Source organism: Emys orbicularis, chromosome 4, assembly GCF_028017835.1.
Source record: "Emys orbicularis isolate rEmyOrb1 chromosome 4, rEmyOrb1.hap1, whole genome shotgun sequence".
Taxonomy (NCBI): Eukaryota; Metazoa; Chordata; order Testudines; family Emydidae; genus Emys; species Emys orbicularis.
The window spans coordinates 69,340,779-69,362,780 of NC_088686.1; the positions used below are offsets into that span (position 1 = coordinate 69,340,779).

The 22,002-nt window shown below is 45.7% G+C and overlaps 1 protein-coding gene across 1 annotated transcript in view; it reads left to right on the forward strand.

Moving 5' to 3' along the window:
* LOC135877757 (deubiquitinase DESI2-like) overlaps positions 1-13,364 on the forward strand; it is a 103,106-nt gene extending 89,742 nt beyond the window's left edge. Inside the window, 3 exon segments of the mRNA XM_065403308.1 lie at positions 12,571-12,793; positions 13,202-13,221; positions 13,224-13,364. Of these exon segments, the coding sequence (XP_065259380.1) occupies positions 12,571-12,793; positions 13,202-13,221; positions 13,224-13,364 (384 nt within the window).
* Positions 13,365-22,002: the final 8,638 nt, after the last annotated feature.

Here is a 22,002-nt window from a genome sequence, read left to right on the forward strand (position 1 = left end):
AAACTGACTGGTCAACCACACACCTCATTTGGAACCGGAACAATGCAATCAGGCAGCAGCAGAGACCAAAAAAAAAAAAAAAAAAAAAAAAGGCAAATACAGTTCAGTATTGTGTTAAATGTAAACTACTAAAAAAATAAAAGGGAAAGTTTTAAAAAAAGATTTGACAAGGCAAGGAAACTGTTTCTGTGCTTGTTTCATTTAAATTAAGAGGGTCAAAAGCAGCATTTTTCTTCTGTTGTAAAGTTTCAAAGCTGTATTAAGTCAATGTTCAGTTGTAAACTTTTGAAACAACAACCAAAACGTTTTGTTCAGTAACAAACATTTCAGAGTTACAAACAACTTCCATTCCCAAGGTATTCATAACTCTGAGGTACTATTGTAGAAACAAAAGGAAATATTTTTTCCACACAGTGCACAATTGACCTATAGAACTCCTTGCCAGGGGATGTTGTGAAGGCCAAAAGTATAACTGAGTTCAGAAAGGAGCTAGATAAGTTCATGGAGGATAGGTCCACCAATGGGTATTAGCTAAGATAATCAGGGACGTAACTCTGTGCTTGGGGTAACCCTAAACCTCTGCCAGAAGCTGAGGGGAAGATGGATCTCTCAAAAATTGCCCTATCTATACACTTCCCCTGAAGCTCTGGGTTTGGCCGCTGTCAGAGACAGGATACTGGGCTAGATGGACATTAGTCTGACCCATTATGGCAGTTCTTATGTGAAATTGGTTTTCACTACATCTCAAGTTATGGTTTCATGCTTGAGTACATGTTACCTTTCAGGAATGTTATTTGAAACAAACAAACCTCATGTTAGACAACCAGGAAATGAGGAATTCAAGTTGCACTTCTCCACAAGGTACCCAGGCTCCCGTAACTCTGCCTTCATAGAGATGCCAGGCTGCCATCTTCCCTCCTTTGCATGCAGAGCATTAAAAGCACGCACCACAGAGCATTGATTCTAAAATTTAAACCATGAATGCCCGAATGCTAATTGTGCTGCGTTGTCAACACAGTAACTCTTTCTCTTTTCACATGACGTTTGCACAATAGCATAATCTGGGCACATGACGTTTGTAAAAGGAGACCTGCTAGCCTGTGTTTCCTGGCATCGGTAGAACTGGTTGCCACATTGAATCACAGGGCCTGGTTCTGAGGGCTTGATGAGCGCCATCTACAATGTACTGAATACCTTCAGCTCCTCTCCGGATTCTGCCCTTAGAGTCAGAGCCAAAGTCCTTGGGAAGACTCACATTGACTTCATGAGGTTTTGGATCAGGCCCTTAATGAGGTGTGGGAAATGATTGCCCTCACTGTGTTATTTGTCTAATCAGAATTTTTTAAAATTCTGTGTGCGTTCTAAGTACGATCCTAAAGAAGGTTGTGAAGCAGCACAACAATTATATGCTTAATGTTAAAATAACAGGAGTACTTGTGGCACCTTAGAGACTAACAAATTTATTAGAGCATAAGCTTTCGTGGGCTACAACCCACTTCTTCGGATGCATATAGAGTGAACCATATATTGAGGAGATATATATACACACACATACAGAGAGCATGAACAGGTGGGAGTTGTCTTACCAACTCTGAGAGGCCAATTAAGTAAGAGAAAAAAAACTTTTGAAGTGATAATCAAGATGGCTCAGTACAGACAGTTTGATAAGAAGCAAGTGTGAAAATACTTACAAGGGGAGATAGATTCAATGTTTGTAATGGCTCAGCCATTCCCAATCCCTATTTAGCCCTGAGTTGATTGTGTCTAGTTTGCATATCAATTCCAGCTCAGCAGTCTCTCGTTGGAGTCTGTTTTTGAAGTTTTTCTGTTTTAAGATAGCCACCCGCAGGTCTGCCAAAGAATGGCCAGACAGGTTAAAGTGTTCTCCCACTGGTTTTTGAGTATTATGATTCCTGATGTCAGATTTGTGTCCATTAATTCTTTTGCGTAGAGACTGTCCGGTTTGGCCAATGTACATGGCAGAGGGGCATTGCTGGCACATGATGGCATATATCACATTGGTAGATTGGGGACAATACCTTCAAGTCAGCGGCACTGCTATGGGTACCCGCATGGCCCCGCAGTATGCCAACATTTTTATGGCTGACTTAGAACAACGCTTCCTTAGCTCTCGTCCCCTAACGCCCCTACTCTACTTGCGCTACATTGATGACATCTTCATCATCTGGACCCATGGAAAAGAAGCCCTTGAGGAATTCCACCATGAATTCCACCTCAGAGTTGGTAAGACAACTCCCACCTGTTCATGCTCTCTGTATGTGTGTGTATATATATCTCCTCAATATATGGTTCACTCTATATGCATCCGAAGAAGTGGGTTGTAGCCCACGAAAGCTTATGCTCTAATAAATTTGTTAGTCTCTAAGGTGCCACAAGTACTCCTGTTATTTTTGCGGATACAGACTAACACGGCTGCTACTCTGAAACCATGCTTAATGTTGAGGCTTTCTAGTCTTTGTGGTCACCGATAAAAGGAAATTCTGTAGTGCTTGGATTAAGAAGTAGGAGTTTCTGATTTTGTAGGGCCCAGGTATGGAGACAGAGTTAAGATGGTTTGGGGGTCGTGTTTGAGAAGTGTAACCTTCACTCTGCATTTTATAATGTGTGAGGATTGTACGGTGTTGTTCTTAAAAGCTCTCATTCTTGAAAGGTAATACACACCCAAACTGCTGAGATGTGCCTGCCTCAAGTGAGTCTAGAGAGTTTTTCAGGCCTCCAACAAGCCAACGTAAGTCTGTCAGGGTCTGAAAAGGCTCAGGCCTCCTGTTGTCTGCAGTCCCATCCCTCTGCAGGTGTCCTAAGGTTTGCAGGACAAGGACTCCTTTCCTGCAGACCTCGGAGGTCTGCAGAGTGAGAAGCATATGAAAATTGGAGGGGAGGGGGTGTAAGGTGAGGGGATAGGATGGGAGGAGAGTAGATGAGGGAGACAATCCTCCTGGGATTTCCAGGATAGAACCTCCTTGCACTGGTGAAGTTCTCTTTTTCGTTAACAAGCCTCTCTAGCCATCAGGTTTCACTTTAAGTTATATCGCTGCAGGGGAAAGGACCAGAGACTTATTTTTTCCATTGACATGCTATAGTAATCTTGCTGAGGCTGATGTTCCCTGTAGTCACTAAAAGAGAACTTAACTTTAGGTACGTGAGATTATTGTTTAAAAATGTGGTCCATGGCATTAGATCTCAGCTAGGTGACTCCAGTGAAGTCAGTTTTATCCCTCTACTATGTTCTCTCAGTCTATGAAGCTTTGATCAGTAATTTAGCAGAAGATCCTGTGGTCTGTTATTTGCCACTGATTCATAGATTCCAAGGCCAGAAGGGACCATTGTGATCATCTAGTCTGCCCTCCTGTATAACACAGGCCATAGAACTTCCCCACAATAATTCCTAGAGCCGAGCTTTTAGAAACACTTCCAGTCTTGATTTAAAATTTGCCAGTGATGGAGAATCCACCAGGAACCTCGATAAGTTGTTCCAATAGTTAATCACCCTCACTGTTCAAAATGTATTTCCAGGCTTAATTTGTCTGGCTTCAGCTTCCAGCCATTGGATCATATTATACCTTCTTTGCTAGACTGAAGATCCCTTTATTAAATATTTGTTTCTCATGTAGGCACTTATGGACTGTAATAGACTCACCGCTTAACCTTCTCTTTGTTAAGCTAAATAGATTGAGTATCTTGAGTCTATCACTAAAAAGCAGGTTTTCTAATCCTTTAATCATTCTTGTGGCTCTTCTCTCACCTTCCTGCTAACCGTGCTCCCTCCTTATCCCCCATTCTCATGTTTAGGTCCCCAGTACATTTCTAGGTATCCCAAATATCACAGGGGTATTTGGGGATATTGGGCTAAACCTAAATACCAGTGATATTTAGGGAACTATTCAGCTGGCTGAATAGCACCAGTTAGGGACGATAGTTTCCTGTTGCATTATTCCAAATGTTTTTTATCACACCTTTTGTCACTCTCCTATTGCCTGTGAAGTAGCATTTCTGGCATATATGGGTCAGATTATCCAGCTGTCAGTTTCAGCAGTAGTAAAGGATGCGGCTGCCAGCAATAACATGTGCTTTAAACATATGGTGGATGTTATAAATTTCTGCTATTTTCCTTCATTTAAATGAATTCAACTCTCAGATACATTGGAGGATGGGAATGGGAAATGGCCCTGACTTCAGGGGCTCTGAGGCGCTCTCTATTTTCTGCATCACTTGTAGATTGGTGAGCTGAAGCACTGGTGTGGACTTGACAGCTCCCCAGAACTAGATCCCAGGCTGTCAGTTCCCATCTCTCCTTCACTTTTGGCTTCTGCTCTATATGTCTGAACTGTGTTTCCACTTGGCTCCCCAGACAGCAGCAGGGGCATTTGCAGTTCTTAGCCAACCCCCCCCAGAAGAACTTCTAGTAAAGGAAAGCCAACTTCTCTACTGTAAAATGCCCCCTAGTGGCAGTAAGTACACACAGCTGCTGCAGAAGTTTTCTGCCTCAAATGGGGGCAATGCATGAAGTGTGCAGGTTTTAGTGTGAGCCGTTAACCCATAAGGGAGATGGTGGAAGATGCAGGAATATCAGGGATGTACATGGGGATAAGCAGTGACTCTCAATCCCTACTCTTGCTAGTCCAAAGTGTTGAATCTCTGTCTGTAGGAGCAGTGTGAGCCCCCATGGCACCAAAATGTAGTGGGGCAAGACGAATAGATCAGACTTGGATACAGAAGCTGTGGAAGGTCTAGGGCCAACAGCAGTGAATGGATACAAGTCCCAGGGGTTTTGTATGAACAAGAAAAACTGTTCTTGGGATGTGTATTTGGGACTTTTTCTCTAGTAGCTGTACCTCTCAAATGGCCACTGTCTACACTACCAATTTGTGTTGACAAAAGTGATGTCGACACCCAAAAGTCGACATAATAAAAATCGCAATTTCATGTTCAGACTTGCTACCTCTGTCGGCAGATTGCGTCCACAGTGGGGGCACCATCATCGACAATGTGAGCAATGCACTGTGGGTACCTATCCCACAATCCTTCTGTCGCTAGGTCTTGTGGGATGATGGGGTGAATTGCGGCGCATCTTGGGACAGTGCTAAATGTCCCGTGATGCATTGCTTTCTGTCCCAGAACTCCATGGGCTTCTGGCTTTCTTTTGCGGCATTTTTTTCAGGAGCCCTTCTTTGCTGTGCACCCCGGCATCTTGGTGAGAAGGGATGGATCCCGCACTGCTCTCCTATGCTCTGTTAACTGTCATGAAGACCTCGTGGAGGGCAGTGCAGTTAATTGTGAAGTTCCTAACTGAGGAAGACTCGCAGGTGCTTGACATTCTGCACGATATGGATAGGAGCAACTTTAGATAGCTTTTGGCATTCACAGAGCAGGTGCATAGGATAGATCGTCGCTTTTGGGCTCATGAAACAAGCACTGAATGGTGGGGTCGTATCGTCATGCAGGTGTGGGATGACGAGCAGTGGCTACAGAACTTTCAGATGCGGAAAGCACTTTCCTGGAACTGTGCGCGGAGCTGGCCCCAGACCTGTGGCACAAGGACATCAGAATGAGAGCTGCCTTCTCAGTAGAGAAGCGTGTGGCAATCGCTGTGTGGAAGCTGGCAACTCCAGACTGCTACCAGTCAGTTGCAAATCAATTTGGAATGGGGAAGTCGACCGTTGGGGCTGTGTTAATGCAAGTGTGCAGGGCAATAAATCACATCCTGCTATGAAGGACCGTGACTCTGGGAAATGTGCATGAAATAGTGGACGGCTTTGCAGAAATGGATTTCCCTAACTGTGAAGGGGCGATAGATGGCACACACATTCCAATTTTGACACCAGACCACCTTGAGATGGAATACATCAATAGGAAGGGGTACTTCTCCATGGTGTTGCAGGCACTTGTGGATCACCGTGGGCATTTTACTGACATCAACATGGGGTGGTCTGGGAAGGTGCGTGATGCATGCATCTTCAGGATCACCAGCTTGTACAGAAAGTGCAAGCGGGGACTTTCTTTCCTAACCACAAGATTATGGGGGGTGGGGTTGAAATGCCCATAGTGATCCTTGGAGACCCTGTGTACCCCTTACAACCGTGGTTCATGAAACCTTACACGGGACACCTGGACAGCAATAAGGAGCAGTTCAACAACAGGCTCAGTAGGTGCTGGATGACAGTTGAATGTGCCTTTGGCAGATTAAAGGTGCACTGGTGATGCCTTTATGGCAGGTTGGACCTCACTGAGGATAATATTCCCAGGGTCATAGCCGCGTGCCGTACATTGTGTAATCTCTGTGAAGCTAAGGGTGAAAGGTTTGCTCAGGGGTGGAGTGCTGAGGCAGACTCCTTGGCCACTGATTTTGAGCAGCCAGATACCAGGGCTGACTGAGGAGCCCAGAGGGGAGCTATTCGAATCAGGGAGGCTTTGAGGCAGCACTTTGACAATGACCACCAGTAACGTATATCTCTGTGTGACTTGCTTTGTTACATTACATGTAGTTTTCCTAGGGGGGCAATGGTGACATTTGGGGCATTATATTCCTGTAATAAAGTGATTAAAAGGCTGTGCATGTATTGGCAGTGCTTGCAATCTCACCTTGTAGAAAAAAAAAAAAGAGATGATTTACCATTATAAAAGTTTGCTTTTATTGCACAAGAAAAAGCACACACAAACACATAGATGCTTGGCAGGAAAGGAGGAACCAGGGAAGGGCAGACTTTCACAACTGTGTGTAGGTCCAGCTATCATTGTGAAAGTTGTCCAAGGGGGTGGAGTGAAGAGGAAACCGAGAAGTCCCGGAAGGTGGAAAGAAATGTGGGGGAGGAGTTTGGGGGGGCATGAAAAAGAGTTCTGAATGTGCTGCAGTGGAGGTCGAGCACTGATCTGCTCAGTCTGCTGCATTATTAAGGACTTCAGCATCTGCGTTTGCTCCTCCATTACTTTAATCATCTGCTAACGAACGCGTGATTCTCTTTCCTGTCCTGCTATTTGGCTTCCCAGCACTCCTTGCGTTCCCTTTTTTCTGCATTGGAGCACTGCAGGACGTCCCGGAACACGTCTTCTTTGCTGAGTCTTGGGCGCTTTCTTATCTGGTGCAGACGCTTGGCAGGGGTGTGGGGGGTGTTCCCGAAGGCCACATCTGGTGAAGCACAGGGGACAATGCACAGAAGCAAGATTGTTAAATTTACGCACAGCATTGAAACATTTTAATTAAATACACCTTTTGCAACATTGCCATCACTTTCTCACTGACCCTAGCCAGGCACACATCTCTGCGAACACCCAAAGCATGGCGAATGTTGGCGGGGGGGAGGAAGGGGCGCTCCACATGGGGAAAAGAGCACACACTCTTTGCAAGGGTCATGGTGCAGCATTCTAGGGAACAAATTCTAAAATTCTCCAACACTTTTCCACATGCGGGGTAATTCTAGCAGACATCTCACTGCTAAAGGTAAGCAGGGAAATGAGGGTACATCTACTCCATGCTTGTGGCTTCCGCCCTGCTCCCTATGCTGCTTGTCTATGTGCCGCTTTGGTCCCCACACAAGTGATTTCCATATGGCATGGGAAAGTTTCCTACAATGAGGGAAGGAACAAAGCTGCTCTGCCAGGGAACCTTCAGCAGAGGATTACTGAGTACCTCCAGGAAACTTTCTTGGAGATCTCTCTGGAGGATTCCCGTGAGATCTCGGCGTGCATCAACACCCTGTTCTGCTGTATTGATTAGCTACACAGGGAAATGTCCAGCTCACAAAAACACAGCCAGCCTCCCACATTTCTTTGCCCTGAACCCACCTCCGCACTACACAAGCCACAGACACAAGCCAGGAGTCTCATCTCCTGCTTCTTGCTCACTGCTGAGAGCAACTGCTGAGACTGACTAGGTACCTCTGGAGTGGAGAACAATTCCTGGCTGCCTGCTCCACCAGGCGACTCCGCCGGGAGCTGCACATCCTCATCTAACTCCACCTCTTCATCAATAACTTCGTCCTCTGGGTTAGGTCCTCTTTCCGCATCTCCATGCCCTCCAAAGTATCCACGGGGCTCTTGGCGATGGAGGTGAGGTCACCACTGAGGATAGCATCCAGCTCCTTATAGAACCTGCAGGTCTTAGGTGAAGCAGTGGAGCAACGGTTTGCTTCCCTCACCTTATGGTACGCCTGCCTCAGCTCCTTAATCTTCGCTTTGCACTGCAGCGTGTCCCGATCATAGCCCTTTTCGCACAAGCCTCAATAAATCTGCCAGTAGGTATCCCAGTTCCTATGGTTCAAGCGCAGCTGGGACTGCACAGCCTCCTGTCCCCATATACTGAGCAGATCCAACAGCTCCGCAGTGGTCCAAGCGGGAGAGCGTTTGCTGCAATAACCCGCCATGGTCACTGGGGAAGATGCAATGAGACCCCTCCATGCCGAGCCAACAGGAAATGGAATTTCAAAAATCCCCAGGGCTTCTCTGAGGGAGGGATAGTTCAGTGGTTTGAGCATTGGCCTGCTAAACCCAGGGTTGTGAGTTCAATACTTGAGGGGGGTATTTAGGGATTTGGGGCAAAAATCTGTCTAGGGATTGGTCTTGCTTTGAGCAGGGGGTTGGACTAGATGACCTCCTGAGGTCCCTTCCAACCCTGATATTCTATGATGGTTAGTTACCTGGCTGCAGGGCAGTGGAGTTCAAACTGCTGACCAAAGCAATCAGGATGGGCATTGTGGGACACCTCCTGGAGGCCCATTAATGAAATGAAGCATGGTGTCTACACTTGCACTTTGTCAAAAAAAAAATGTAGGGGAAAAAGACATAAATCTATTGTGAGTATGGATGTATTTTGTCACCAAAACCGGGCATTTTCCCTCGCAAAAGTTGCCTCGCAGTGTGTACGCACTCACTGTTTGGGTTAACAAATGGCAGTTTTGGTGACAAAACTTGGTAGTGTAGACAAGGCCTTCATGTAATGTTCCTTAAATCGAGGCACATTTGAGAGGTACATTAGTATTACTCAAGCTGTATTCTTCCTCAAATGGATGCCTAAGCATCCTCATGCTACCTCTTCAGAGTTCAGTGTGATGCAGCCCAGTCCAGCCCTTGTAGCTCCCTGTCTTCATTTTCTAAGGGGGGATAAGCATCTTTACAGTCAACTTAAAGGGCTTGTTTAGTGTAACAAGGCTCCCTGTCCCAATTAGCAGAATCAGCTAAGAGCCTCAACTGCCTTCTCAAAGCCTCAGACAAACTGGAAAAGACAGCATTCCTTATTCCATCCACATTTCAGTACAGTTGTCCTGCTCCCAGGGACTCTGCAAAGCCAGACAGGAATCCAGATGAGGATTCACTACAGCTCTTTTAAGTTTCCTAGGGCTGCCAGTAGGTACCTTTGAAAGCATGCTGGGTGTTTATTTTGATCTAGAAATCCAGACCAGTGTTTCTGATCCAAGACAGTTTACCTGTTGTGTCTCAAAAGGACTTGTACACATCCCTCCACAGAAGGGAATGCCCCTCTCGGGGTGGGAGGGAGGGGGAAAGTACGCCTCATTGTCTGGCATGTGTGACACCCATGAAAAGGTTACACTGCTGGAAACAGTGTCTGGCCATCAGGGTAGATGAGTTCTTCTCCTGATGTAATGTTTCTAACTGATTATACTGCCTGGGGAGCTACAATGGGCAGAGTTTCCAGGGATTCAAATATTATTAGAATTCTCCCTCTTCATTTTCCTTGTACGACTTTAATTAAGTTCAGTTGGTCTAATCTCATTAAAATCTGGTTTTCTCTATTACCTCTGGACTGGCATGTACTACTACTCCAGCCACAATACATTGCAAAGCAGGCAGCTCAAACCTAAGGAAAAGGTTGAACTACTGTTAGGATTTCCTGAAGTTCCTTTTTGCTACCTTGTTGAGATTCCTATTCCACTGTGGAATAGTAACAAGGTGGCTTTGGTGATGGAGAAGACTCAGACTGGCGTGTTTCTGAGGGAAGGGGAACTACTCAGGCCTGGTCTACACTTAAAAGCTAGGTTGACATAGGTACAGCACTCAGGGTGTGAAAATTTCACATCCCTGAGCGCTGTAGTTATACCGGCTTAGCCCCTGGTGTAGACAAGGCTAGGTTGATGAAAGGATTCTTCCACTGCCCTAGCGACCATCACTCGGGAAGGTGGATTACCTACAGCTATGGAAAAACCCCTTGGTAACAGGGTGTGCTGAGTCAGGAGCTAACTTAGCACTCTGTCACTCCAGTCCCCACCAGTATATATTAATGGGGACTTACTGGAAGGCGGATAGTTGACTGAGGGTGCCACTTCACTGAGGAGAGCTACAGCTGAGGGTCTGATTGAGGGGGAAGCAACTCCAACTCCTGGGATAAGATAAGCAGACAGAAAGGCAGTGCTGGGGAAGAGGAGGGAGCTGAAGGAAGGCAGAGATAGGCAAGACTGGCTGCTGCTAGTACTAGTCCCTGCCCTAGAAGCAAGTGGGGAAGCTGGCTCTGGACAGTAAATGTATGTAAATAACACTGCAGGCTGTGGCCTGCTGGAAAAACACAGTACTGTACAATATGGTGGTGGCAAAGGAGATCTAGAGTGGTTTTGGTTTGTGTTTAAAGCTTGAATGGTCTCTCAGTGGATTGCCCCGTGACACCCTCCTGTCACTGTAGGAAGCATCTACACTACAGAGCTGCTGTAGCTGTACCACTGTAGCACCTCTAGTGTAGACGTGATCTTAGGTGTCATCATTGCCCTCAAGCTCCATAAACTGCCCTAATTGGTGAGTGATGGCCTGATGCCCACATGTCCTTAAGTAAGTTTTACAGTTCCTCCTGGCTTCATTGATTTGCCCTGTGAAAAAGCTAATAAAAGCAAAATCCTTCAGCATCATTGCCACATAGGGAATGGCAGGAGCAATTGTCACAGTTTTCTGAGCTGCTTAGTGAAAGGAATCAAACAAAACAGCCACTCCAACCTCTCCTTCCTTCTGCTGCTCTTTTTCTAGCACTAATTCTCCAGAAGCTCCACTACTATGTTCATTGTTCTAATGGTATTTTCGTGATTCCTTCTTAGCTTTGATCCAGCGCCTTTCCCCAGAATTAAATGCATACTTTAAAAAAGGGCCCCTTATTTTATATATTCATTTTCCAAGGAGGCGGTATGTTACCAGAGCTACTGGGGCTGGAAAAGGGATTGAGGGGAAATGCAACCAAAAATGGAGGCAATGGTACTAGGTTTGGAGGTACTGGTCAGGCTTCAAGGAGATAGATGGGTAAAATATTTGCTTTTCAAAGGTGAATGTTGGGCTAAATTTATATAATATAATTTTAAAAATGAATTTTCTTAAGATCCTGGATGGAACTAAAATGACCTGCTGACAAAGTCTTATTCAGTGGTTCTCAAACTGTGATTTGTGGATCAGTCTGGGCTACAGATCCTTTCCTGTTAACTATTCTTAAACCCATTTAGTAAGGGTATGGTCCATGAGAAGATCTGGAAGTGGTGTTTAGAAATTTGGGAGGAGTGGTGACTCCATGAGGAAGTCACCGAGGTAGGAATTTGTCCCCAAAATGAAAATGTAGAACATTACTGATTCTTACATAACTTGGGTGTTTACAAGTAATTTTGGCAGCAAAAGAGCTACTCAAGGGATATGGTTCTATTCACTTCTCTGATGCTTAGTACCAATGCCCTGGGTTTCCTACACTTATCTCTAAACTTTAAAGTAGTTCCACATGCTACTGTTGTTCAGTAAAAATGTATTTGGACTCATGGTCTAAGGGAGAAAGGGTCTGTGTCACAAAAACAATCCCCTGAGCCATCCCATGCCATCATGTCAGATTTTGTGTGGTTATTAGCAAAGCAAAACAAAACATGGCAGTACACATGCCATGCATGTGGTCTGTGTAGGACCCACAAGATACTGGGATTTGTTCTTGGTGGTTTCTTTTTCCTATTTCAGTAGTTTATTTTAAGGAAGAAAGGAGGGGCTAAGAGTTACAATAAGAAAAGAACTTCAAGGTGCTGTGGCATAAATCTACTTTGTAGATTAATCAACCGGACTGCATCAATGTTACAGAAAGTGGGGAGCAGACAGAATAGTTCCTCACAATCATCCATTCACCTGGTTATGGCCAACCGTCAGCTTAATGAAGCTCAGGGCAATGTCAGTCCAAATCTTTTGGCATTACAAAGTGAAAATGGCATTAACTGTGTTCTGAGAGCTACCCACAGGACTGGCTTTCTGATCTATGAGCCCCAAATAAGAACAAGGTCTCAAAATGCCAGAGGAGAGAGAGAGGACAGGAGTAGTTTTCCCCACCTTCCCCAAACCTGCTGATTGAGGGACAGGTTGGGTTGGCCAGTCACTTGGGAGTTTGCCTAAGGCACCCCAAGAAGAAGCTTACATTGTTTGAGTTTAAGGCTGGCTGTGACCTCAAAAGATAGCCCCTGTAATCAAACAGGAATCTTCTGAGCACTGAGGAATCCAGGCCATTGACTGACTGGGGAGGAGGAGGTGGTGGTCTTCATAGCAGCCTCATGATACACATGCTTTGGTGTTGGTAACCATGTTCCTTTTCTGTTTGCTCTGCAGATCCTGTGTGGGAAGGAGATCCCCCGTTGGGTGAATCGCCTAGCTTACTTCAGCTCGTGCATCCCTTTCCTCCAAAGTTGCCTCCCCAAGGAGTGGCTGACCCCAGCAGCCTTGCAGAGCCACATCAACCTCGGCCTCCACAAGGAAGATCAGGAAGACACGACAGATGAGGAGTCCCCATCCACTTCTGCGGCTGCCTCAGCCTCAGGCACCTCGCGAACCTGTAGGCATACCCGGGTCTAAACTGTGCCCAACGTGCTCCCTTCTCTCGCTCTCTGGGTTTCTTCTATTTCTTTCTAATTTCCTCTCTTACAGCACCTTTCTTTCGCCTTCTTTTCTTCGCCCAAGAACATTGGGGGAAACCCGCTTTAATGAGAAGACGAGCTCTTGATCCTTCTCGAAGGGTTGTCACTACTGTTGCTTGGCAAAATGATGCTGAACTATAGCATTGTGCTGACGAGTGTGGTGGCTAACCTGGATTCTCCTCCCAAGGCCCCCTGTGCTCCTTGATCCACAGAGAACTGTTGACTTTTTGGGCATGAGAGCATGGGACTGGAGGGGAACCATACTGTGAAGTTCCTTGTCTGGAACTGTTTTTATTCTTTTATCTCCCCCTCTCTCTCCTCTCCAGTTCTGTCAAGGCTGCCCCCCGCCTACAGCATTCCTCCTGGACGTACCAAATGAAGGAAGCAGAACCTCAGCTTGACTTTTTCATCTCTAAGACCAGCAACAAGCTCCTACCAATCTTCTTTTTTGTAATTACCAGGTTTCTAAATCATTCGAAGGACAAGTGAAAGGTACTGCTGTTCTACGACCACCAGTTTTCTGTGTTAGAATTTAAGAGATCAGAGGACTGCCTTCCCCCCAACAACAATACCAAATTTACCTAGAAAACAAATGTGTAATGGTGATTTTTATTTGGTTACAACAGGGGGTGGGGGCTAATGCTTGGGGGAAGCTACTAAGTAGATGCAGGGGTGTTCTCTGGTGGATTGGTTCTCTTACTTCCCCTACCCAAGTCACCAGTTTCACATCCCTGGTTTGCTGTTTCCCTTCCTTTTCAGTGGGGTGTTAAATCTGTCTTCTGGCTGACTAGCCAGCTGCCTCTGGCAACCTGTGTTTTGGGGAGGGACTTTTGGAGTGAGAGGGTGGTGAGAGGGAATCCCATGGGCAGATTGCTATTTCCTGCAGTCTTTCTTCCCAGAACCACAGAACCCAACATATGGGTCCCTTGGCAGCCATCTACCCAGTCTAAATTTAAAGCCAAGCCAGGAAGGCGAAAACTATCTAGACGGAGAATAAAACAGAAGAATTGACATTTGTTCCCCTGCCTGTTTTGGGATGGAAAGGGCAGCTTGGAATCCTGTCAGGAAGCAGAGGATGCTGCATCATGTACATCCCCATGGCATCTTTTGTTACATAACAATCTCTTTATTTCAGTCATTTGGGATAGAAAAGAGGCAAGGCGGGTTGACCAACCACCCCAGCATTAAGAACAGGAGTACTTGTGGCACTTTAGAGACTAACAAATTTATCTGAGCATAAGCTTTAGATGTATTATGCCCATGATGATGGTTTCTGTGGTAGAGGGAAGGTGGAGAAGGGAGCAGGTACGCCAATTCCATTATTCAATCACCTAACCAGGAATTATGTTCAGCAGCTACACCAGCATGGAAAAGGAAAATCTAGGTCCCTCTTCCCCCACCAGCTATGCAGAAGAGGAAGACAAAAGAGCCCGAGGATGCATGTGTAATGTATTGACTTAGGACCTGATTCTTGGAAGTTCTGCGCACCAGCAGCTCCAGCTGAAGGCAGGAGGAGCTCTGGGTGCTCAGTGCCTCTGAAAACCAGGCTGTTAATGTGGATAATCCTGTCTCCTGCTGGTGGTCAGCCACAGTGAGAATAACAGCCTGCTAATTACAACCAGCTACGCAAGCTACTCCATTAGCTCAAGTTTATAGAAATTGTGGGCTTGGTATTGAAAGTCCTGGGTTTGATCCCCACTGATGTGCCTAATGTCTGTACATACATGGCCTCAGTTTGTTACGTGTGTGTATCTATATGCCCAGAGAGATTAAGGAATAATGAGAACCCTGTGAAGAGGTTGGGACAACTGCTGCCTTCTTGGCAAGGTAGCAGACTCTAGGGGCTTTTGATGGCCAGAAATTCAATCCTTACGTATGGTCTAACCTCATCCCCCTACAATGATGCACATGTGTACAATGAAACCTTTACAACATGCTTCTAATGTTTCATAATCTCTACAATGAATATTAAAGAGCTGTAGTTCCTAGTATCCCTGCCCAGATCCAAAGTCACATTCTCTGTTAACCTTGACTACCCCTGGCTGGTACCCACAATCAGTACCGCGTTGTCAATTAGTCCACTGCTCTTGGCATAGCTACCCAGAACCAGCACCACACTCTATTATCCTGGGTTCCTGGTGTAGTTGCATAGAGCCAGCATCACATTCTCTATTACCCTGGTTTGTTCCACAATGATTTACTAGGATCAGCATCATATTCTCCATTCAGGGCTGGCTCCAGGCACCAGCGCAGGAAACAGGTGCTTGAGGCGGCCAATGGGAAAGAACGAAGCGGCGCGGTAGAGCTGCCGCCGAAGTGTCGCCAATCGCGGATTTTTTTGTTTGTTTTTTTCCCCCCCCCCTTCGCCGCTTGGGGCGGCAAAAAAGCTGGAGCCGGCCCTGTCTCCATTATTCTGAAGTTGCCAGAGCTGCTGCTGCCCAGACACAACATTACACAATACAGTACTGCACACTCAGTTGCCCTGCAGTGACTCATGTCACTGCCTAAACCAGCCATGCAATCTCCATTTTTTTTGAAGTTCCCAGGGTCGCTGCCAAAAACCAGCATTGTGACCGCAGGTATGTGCAGTGACTGGAAGGAACTGAGTGGAGATCTCCCGGAGCTTTCATTTGGTGAGGGAACATTGCAGTCACATTAAGCGGTAATAGCAAATAGTCCCTGATCAACTGCCATCCATCCATCACTCCAACCTGCCATCTTGCATCTGATCTCATATGAAGCATCACATTGGAAGTCCAAGGTGGAATCAGGGCTCCAGTGACATACCTTTCCTAAGGAAAATGCTTTCTCGAAATATTTTACTAAACAGTAAAGGGGAAAGCAGTGGATGTGTTATTCCTTGACTTTAGCAAAGCTTTTGATACGGTCTCCCACAGTATTCTTGCTGCCAAGTTAAAGAAGTATGGGCTGGATGAATGGACTGTAAGGTGGATAGAAAGCTGGCTAGATCGTCGGGCTCAACGGGTAGTGATCAATGGCTCCATGTCTAGTTGGCAGCCGGTTTCAAGCGGAGTGCCCCAAGGGTCGGTCCTGGGGCCGGTTTTGTTTAATATTTTTATTAATGATCTGGAGGATGGAGTGGACTGCACTCTCAGAAAATTTGCCGATGACACTAAACTAGGAGGTGTGGTAGATACACTAGAGGGTAGGGATCGGATACAGAGGGACCTAGACAAATTAGAGGATTGGGCCAAAAGAAACCTGATGAGGTTCAACAAGGACAAGTGCAGAGTCCTGCACTTAGGACGGAAGAATCCCATGCACAGCTACAGACTAGGGACCGAATGGCTAGGTAGCAGTTCTGCAGAAAAGGACCTAGGGGTGACAGTGGACGAGAAGCTGGATATGAGTCAACAGTGTGCTCTTGTTGCCAAGAAGGCTAACGGCATTTTGGGCTGTATAAGTAGGGGCATTGCCAGCAGATCGAGGGACGTGATCGTTCCCCTTTATTCGACATTGGTGAGGCCTCATCTGGAGTACTGTGTCCAGTTTTGGGCCCCACACTACAAGAAGGATGTGGAAAAATTGGAAAGAGTCCAGCGGAGGGCAACAAAAATGATTAGGGGTCTGGAGCGCATGACTTATGAGGAGAGGCTGAGGGAACTGGGATTGTTTAGTCTCCAGAAGAGAAGAATGAGGGGGGATTTGATAGCAGCCTTCAACTACCTGAAGGGGGGTTCCAAAGAGGATGGAACTCGGCTGTTCTCAATGGTGGCAGATGACAGAACAAGGAGCAATGGTCTCAAGTTGCAGTGGGGGAGGTCTAGGTTGGATATTAGGAAACACTATTTCACTAGGAGGGTGGTGAAGCACTGGAACGCGTTACCTAGGGAGGTGGTGGAGTCTCCTTCCTTGGAGGTTTTTAAGGCCCGGCTTGACAAAGCCCTGGCTGGGATGATTTAGTTGGGAATTGGTCCTGCTTTGAGCAGGGGGTTGGACTAGATGACCTCCTGAGGTCCCTTCCAACCCTGATATTCTATGATTCTATGATGCTATACATAACTAGCTTTATTTTAATCCAGGCAAGCTGCATTCTTCCTCCATTCAAGCCTTTGGGGAGAGGAGACATTCTTGAGGTTGCAGGACACTCCTTTGGTGCAAGCTGTTAGCACTATAAAAAGATAATTTTTTTTTTTTTTTTTGCAATGGGGACAAGGCGGTGAAAGAGAATCAAACCATCACTGTGGCTAATTCATAGCTCAGAATGTGTTCTAGTCCTCAAAACTGCTGCTTACCTCCCCGCCCTGGCCAAGCTACCTGACCAACGGTGACCAAAATAAAGAAAAGCGACACTGTGGAAATAAAAAGTATAATAACAATATTGTTACCTGTGTAATTAACCACATTTTAATGATTAAAATGGAGTTTTTAAAATCGAATGTATTGGTCCCCACTGGTGCAGTTTGTTTATTTTGGGCACTTTGCTTACCCTTCAGAGAGTGAAATTAGACTGGTTGATTTCACTTTCTGGTTCTAGTCACTTTTACTTCCTATTTCTCCTGTACTGCTCAGTGCTGTCCTTTGGGCTCCTAACACTGCCAGGGAAGTTTCAAATACAAACATTTTCCACTGGAAAAAATATATATGTTTGTGTACATTTGGAAAATATTTTTATTCATAATGTTTTGTTACTCCCAACCTCTTTTTTCACTTAATTACAAAACCTAAAGTTGGGGCCAAAAATATTTGACAATGTCCTTTTAAAAGGAGACTCAGAGGAGCCATCTTGGCACCTTGAAACTAACAGCTGAGAATGATTCTTCTTATAGAGGGCGTGGCTTGCAAAGATGAGGTGATAAGAGTTCAGGCATGCTGAAACACTAGCTTCATCCAAGAGGAGAAGTGTAGGACAAGAGAAAGAGAGGTAAGCAATAAACAGAATCTGCTCTCAGAAACTATATTTCAATAATGCCAGCTCTCCTGATTTGGGGAGACATTTCTTTCAGAAGGCCCTTGTCACTTGGCTTCTTCCCTCTCCTGATCCAGGATTTGGGGACCCCCAGCTCTGAAATGCTTAAAGGTCATAGAAAACAGTAGCTCTGCTTTTAGAGTCTTTGTCAGTTAATTCCCTGAATTTTGTACCACTGCATTGGGACAATGCAGTGAAAAGTGCCAGTCTGAGTACCACATAGGGCCTGGTTACAGAGGGGCTCCTCTCTCTCCCCCCGCATACTTTCAGTTGGAGTTGTAAGCGTTTAAGAGTTCTGAAAATCAGGCCCATATTTCTCTTGCATAGCTGGTAACTTCAAGAAGCAATAGCATTTGTGAAGATGTCAGTCCCAGCTAAGCAGCCCTGCATCTTCTGCAGTTGAAAATTGGGGTACATGTGGCATTTATGGTAAGTGACTTGATGACCTTTAATTTTCAAGATTTTAGGCTGCTAAAAAAGAACAGCATCCCTGATACTAGAGATGGAAATACCTCATAGGCCATCCAGCTTAGGGCAGCATTGTTCCCTACAGTATACTTTCCAGGGCTTTGTCTGGTTTAAAAGACCCAAGCTATGTGACTTCCATCATTTCCCATGGGACATGATTCCATCTGTCTCGTTGTCAGGAAGGTTTTTTTTTTGGTATTCAGCCTAAGTTTTTTCTTTTTCTTAAGTTCATCCCATCACATCTAGTTATTCCCCTTAATATTCCCTTAAACAATTCTTTCCCCCCACCTTAGTGTTTGTACTCTTCAGATCAGTTCAGAGGTGACCCTGGCAACTACAGGCCAGTAAGCCTCACTTCAGTACTGGGCAAACTGATTGAAACTATCGTAAAGAACAAAATTGTCAGACACATAGATGAACATAATTTGTTGGGAAATAGTCAACGTGTTTTTTGTACAGGGAAATCATGCCTCACCAATCTACTAGAATTCTCTGAGGGTCAACAAGCATGCGGACAAAGAAGATCCAGTGGATATAGTGTATTTAGATTTTCAGAAAGCCTTTGACAAGGCCCCTCACCAAAGGCTCTTAAGCAAAATAAGCAGTCATGGGATAAGAGGGAAGGTTCTCTCATGGATTGGTAGGAAACAAAGGGTAGGAATAAATGGTCAGTTTTCAGAACGGAGAGAGGTAAATAGTGGTGTCCCCCATGGAACTGTACTGGGCCCAGTCCTATTTAACATATTCATAAACGATCTGGAAAAAGGAGTAAACAGTGAGGTGGCAAAATTTGCAGATGATACAAAACTACTCAAGATAGGTAAGTCCCAGGCAGAGTGCACAAAAGGATCTCACAAAACTGGGTGACTGGGCAACAAAATTGCAGATGAATGTTGATAAATGCAAAGTAATGCACATTGGAAAACATAATCCTAACTATACATATACAATGATGGGGTCTAAATTAGCTGTTATTATTCAAGAAAGAGATTTTGGAGTCATTGTGGATAGTTCTCTGAAATCATCCACTCAATGTGCAGCGGCAGTCAAAAAAGTGAACAGAAAGTTGGGAATCATCAAGAAAGGTATAGATAATAAGACAGAAAATATCATATTGCCTCTATATAAATCCATGGTATGCCCACACCTTGAATACTGCATGCAGATGTGGTCGCCCCATCTCAAAAAAGATATATTGGAATTGGAAAAGGTCAACAAAAATGATTAGGGGTATAGAACAGCTTCCGTATGAGGAGAGATTAATAAGACTGGGACTTTTTAGCTTGGAAAAGAGGCGACTAAGGAGGGATATGATAGATGTCTATAAAATCATGAGTGGTATGGAGAAAGTAAATAAGGAAGTGTTATTTACTCCTTCTCATAATACAAGAACAAGGGGCCACCAAATGAAATTAATAGGTAGCAGGTTTAAAACAAACACAAGAAAGTATTTTTTCACGCAACGCACTGTCAGCCTATTGAACTCCTTGCCAGAGGGTGTTGTGAAGGCCAATACTATAATGGGGTTCAAAAGGGAGCTAGATAGATTCATGGAAGATAGCTCCATCAATGGCTATTAGCCAGGATGGGCAGGAATGGTGTCCCTAGCCTCTGTTTGCCAGAAGCTGGGATTGGGTGACAGGGCATGGATCACTTGATGATAACCTGTCTGTTCATTCCCTTTGGGGCACCTGCCATTGGCCACTGTTAGAGGACAGGATACCGGGCTTGATGGACCTTTGGTCTGACCCAGTATGTCCATTCTTATGTTCTTAATCATCTCATTAGATGGATTGGTTTCTTGGAGGATTTGGTCACTGAATGGAAACACCATTAAGGAGTTGTACACACTATCACTTATGTTCATATAATTTATGTCACACGGGGTGTGAATAAGCCACCCTCTTGGGCAACATAAGTTACGCCGACAGAAGCGCCGGTGTGGACAGTGCTGTGTCAATGGGAGAGCTTCTCCCACCGACATAGCTACTGCCTCTCGTGGAGGTGGTTTTATTATGCCCACGGGAGAGCTCTCTCCCGTCAGCATAGAGCAAGGGTGGCCAACCTGAGCCTGAGAAGGAGCCAGAATTTACCAATGTACATTGCCAAAGAGCCACATTAATATGTCAGCAGCCCCCCATCAGCTCCCCCCTCTCCCATGCCTCCCACCCACCGGCAGCCCCGCCGATCAGCACCTGCACCTCCCGATCAGCTGTTTTGTGGCGTGCAGGAGGCTCTGGGGGGAGGGGGGAAGAGAGGAGCGAGGGCATGGCAGGCTCAGGGGAGGGGGCAGGAAGGGGTAGAGTGGGGGCAGGACCTGTGGCAGAGCCAGGGGTTGAGCAGTGAGCACCCCACCGCACATTGGAAAGTTGGCGCCTGTCGCTCCATCCCCGGAGTTGGTGCCTATACAAGGAACCGCATATTAACTTCTGAAGAGCCGTATGTGGCTCCGGAGCCACAGGTTGGCCACCCCTGGCATAGAGCGTCTTCACCAGATGTGCTACAGTTTACTTTTCATTGTATATTTGATCATCAGGCATAGTTTGTTTATGCTCCTGGCCTGTCTAACATGGAAAAGCAATCAGGGCCCTAATAAAAGGGGAATCACCACTGAAGTGCAGAACTGTTTCTACAGCTTAATGTTGCCTCAATGAATCAGGATCCTTTTTACAATTATTATTTATATAGTACCATTGATGTGTATGGTACTTAGTGAGCACATAGGAAGACAAGGGGCCAAATTCAATTCTGGCATAGCTGCTCCCACTGTTCTCCTTTAACAGTGTTGAATTTGGTCCAAAATCCTGTGGCATTAACAATCTAAGGGTCCTGTCATGCATGTTAGCAGTCATTGGGGGCTGTACCATGAGTTCCTTGGGAACAGGACTGGGCCATGAGGGCTTCATCCTGCAACCCATAGCTTATCACCTGCTTGGGACAGGGAATGTGACTTTTATCTGTCTAGAAAGCACCATTCTCACCTATGTTGCTGTAAAAATACTACTAATATAAATAGTGACAGACTGCCAGGAGAATTGAGGGTCCTCAACACCTCTGACAATCAGGCCAATTAGTTAGGCGCCTAAACATGGACTGAGATGCCTGGTTTTAGATATCTACTTTTGAAAATGTTGGCCTAAGTCAGTGGCCTGAGGTCACACAAGTGAGAGAAGTGGGAGTAGAATTCCAGAGTCCTGACTCCAAGCCTGGGGGATGGACTCAGTGGTTACAATAGATCTGTCCATCTCTTCCTGCTATGATTCCACTCAATAGTATTCTCTTCTTCTTCACTCTGTATTTAGTCAGGTCTCCAGGCTGTCGGGGACCCTTCGTATGGGACATTAAATTCCTTGAACTATCTGCTTGAAATTTAGATTAGCAGCTTAGTAGGTTTTTAAGTGTCAGTGGGGGTTGACACATCATCTTCCTTGCTGCCATGACCTGATGTAGAACTTCAAAGACAGCTGTTCCTTTTGAGCGCCCTCACCCCTTCAAGAACCCCCATGCAGCAGCTTCTCTGCTTTTTCCCTATGCACCTCCTGGTTGCAGGCTCTCCCCTTCAGCAGCTTCTTCCCTACGCCATCCCACCATCCCTTCCAGGGCCGGCTCCAGGGTTTTTGCCGCCCCAAGCAGTGCAAATAAATAAATAAATAAATAAATAAAAGCCGCGATCGCCATCTGCGGCGGCAATTCGGCGGGAGGTCCTTCGCTCCGAGCGGGAGTGAGGGA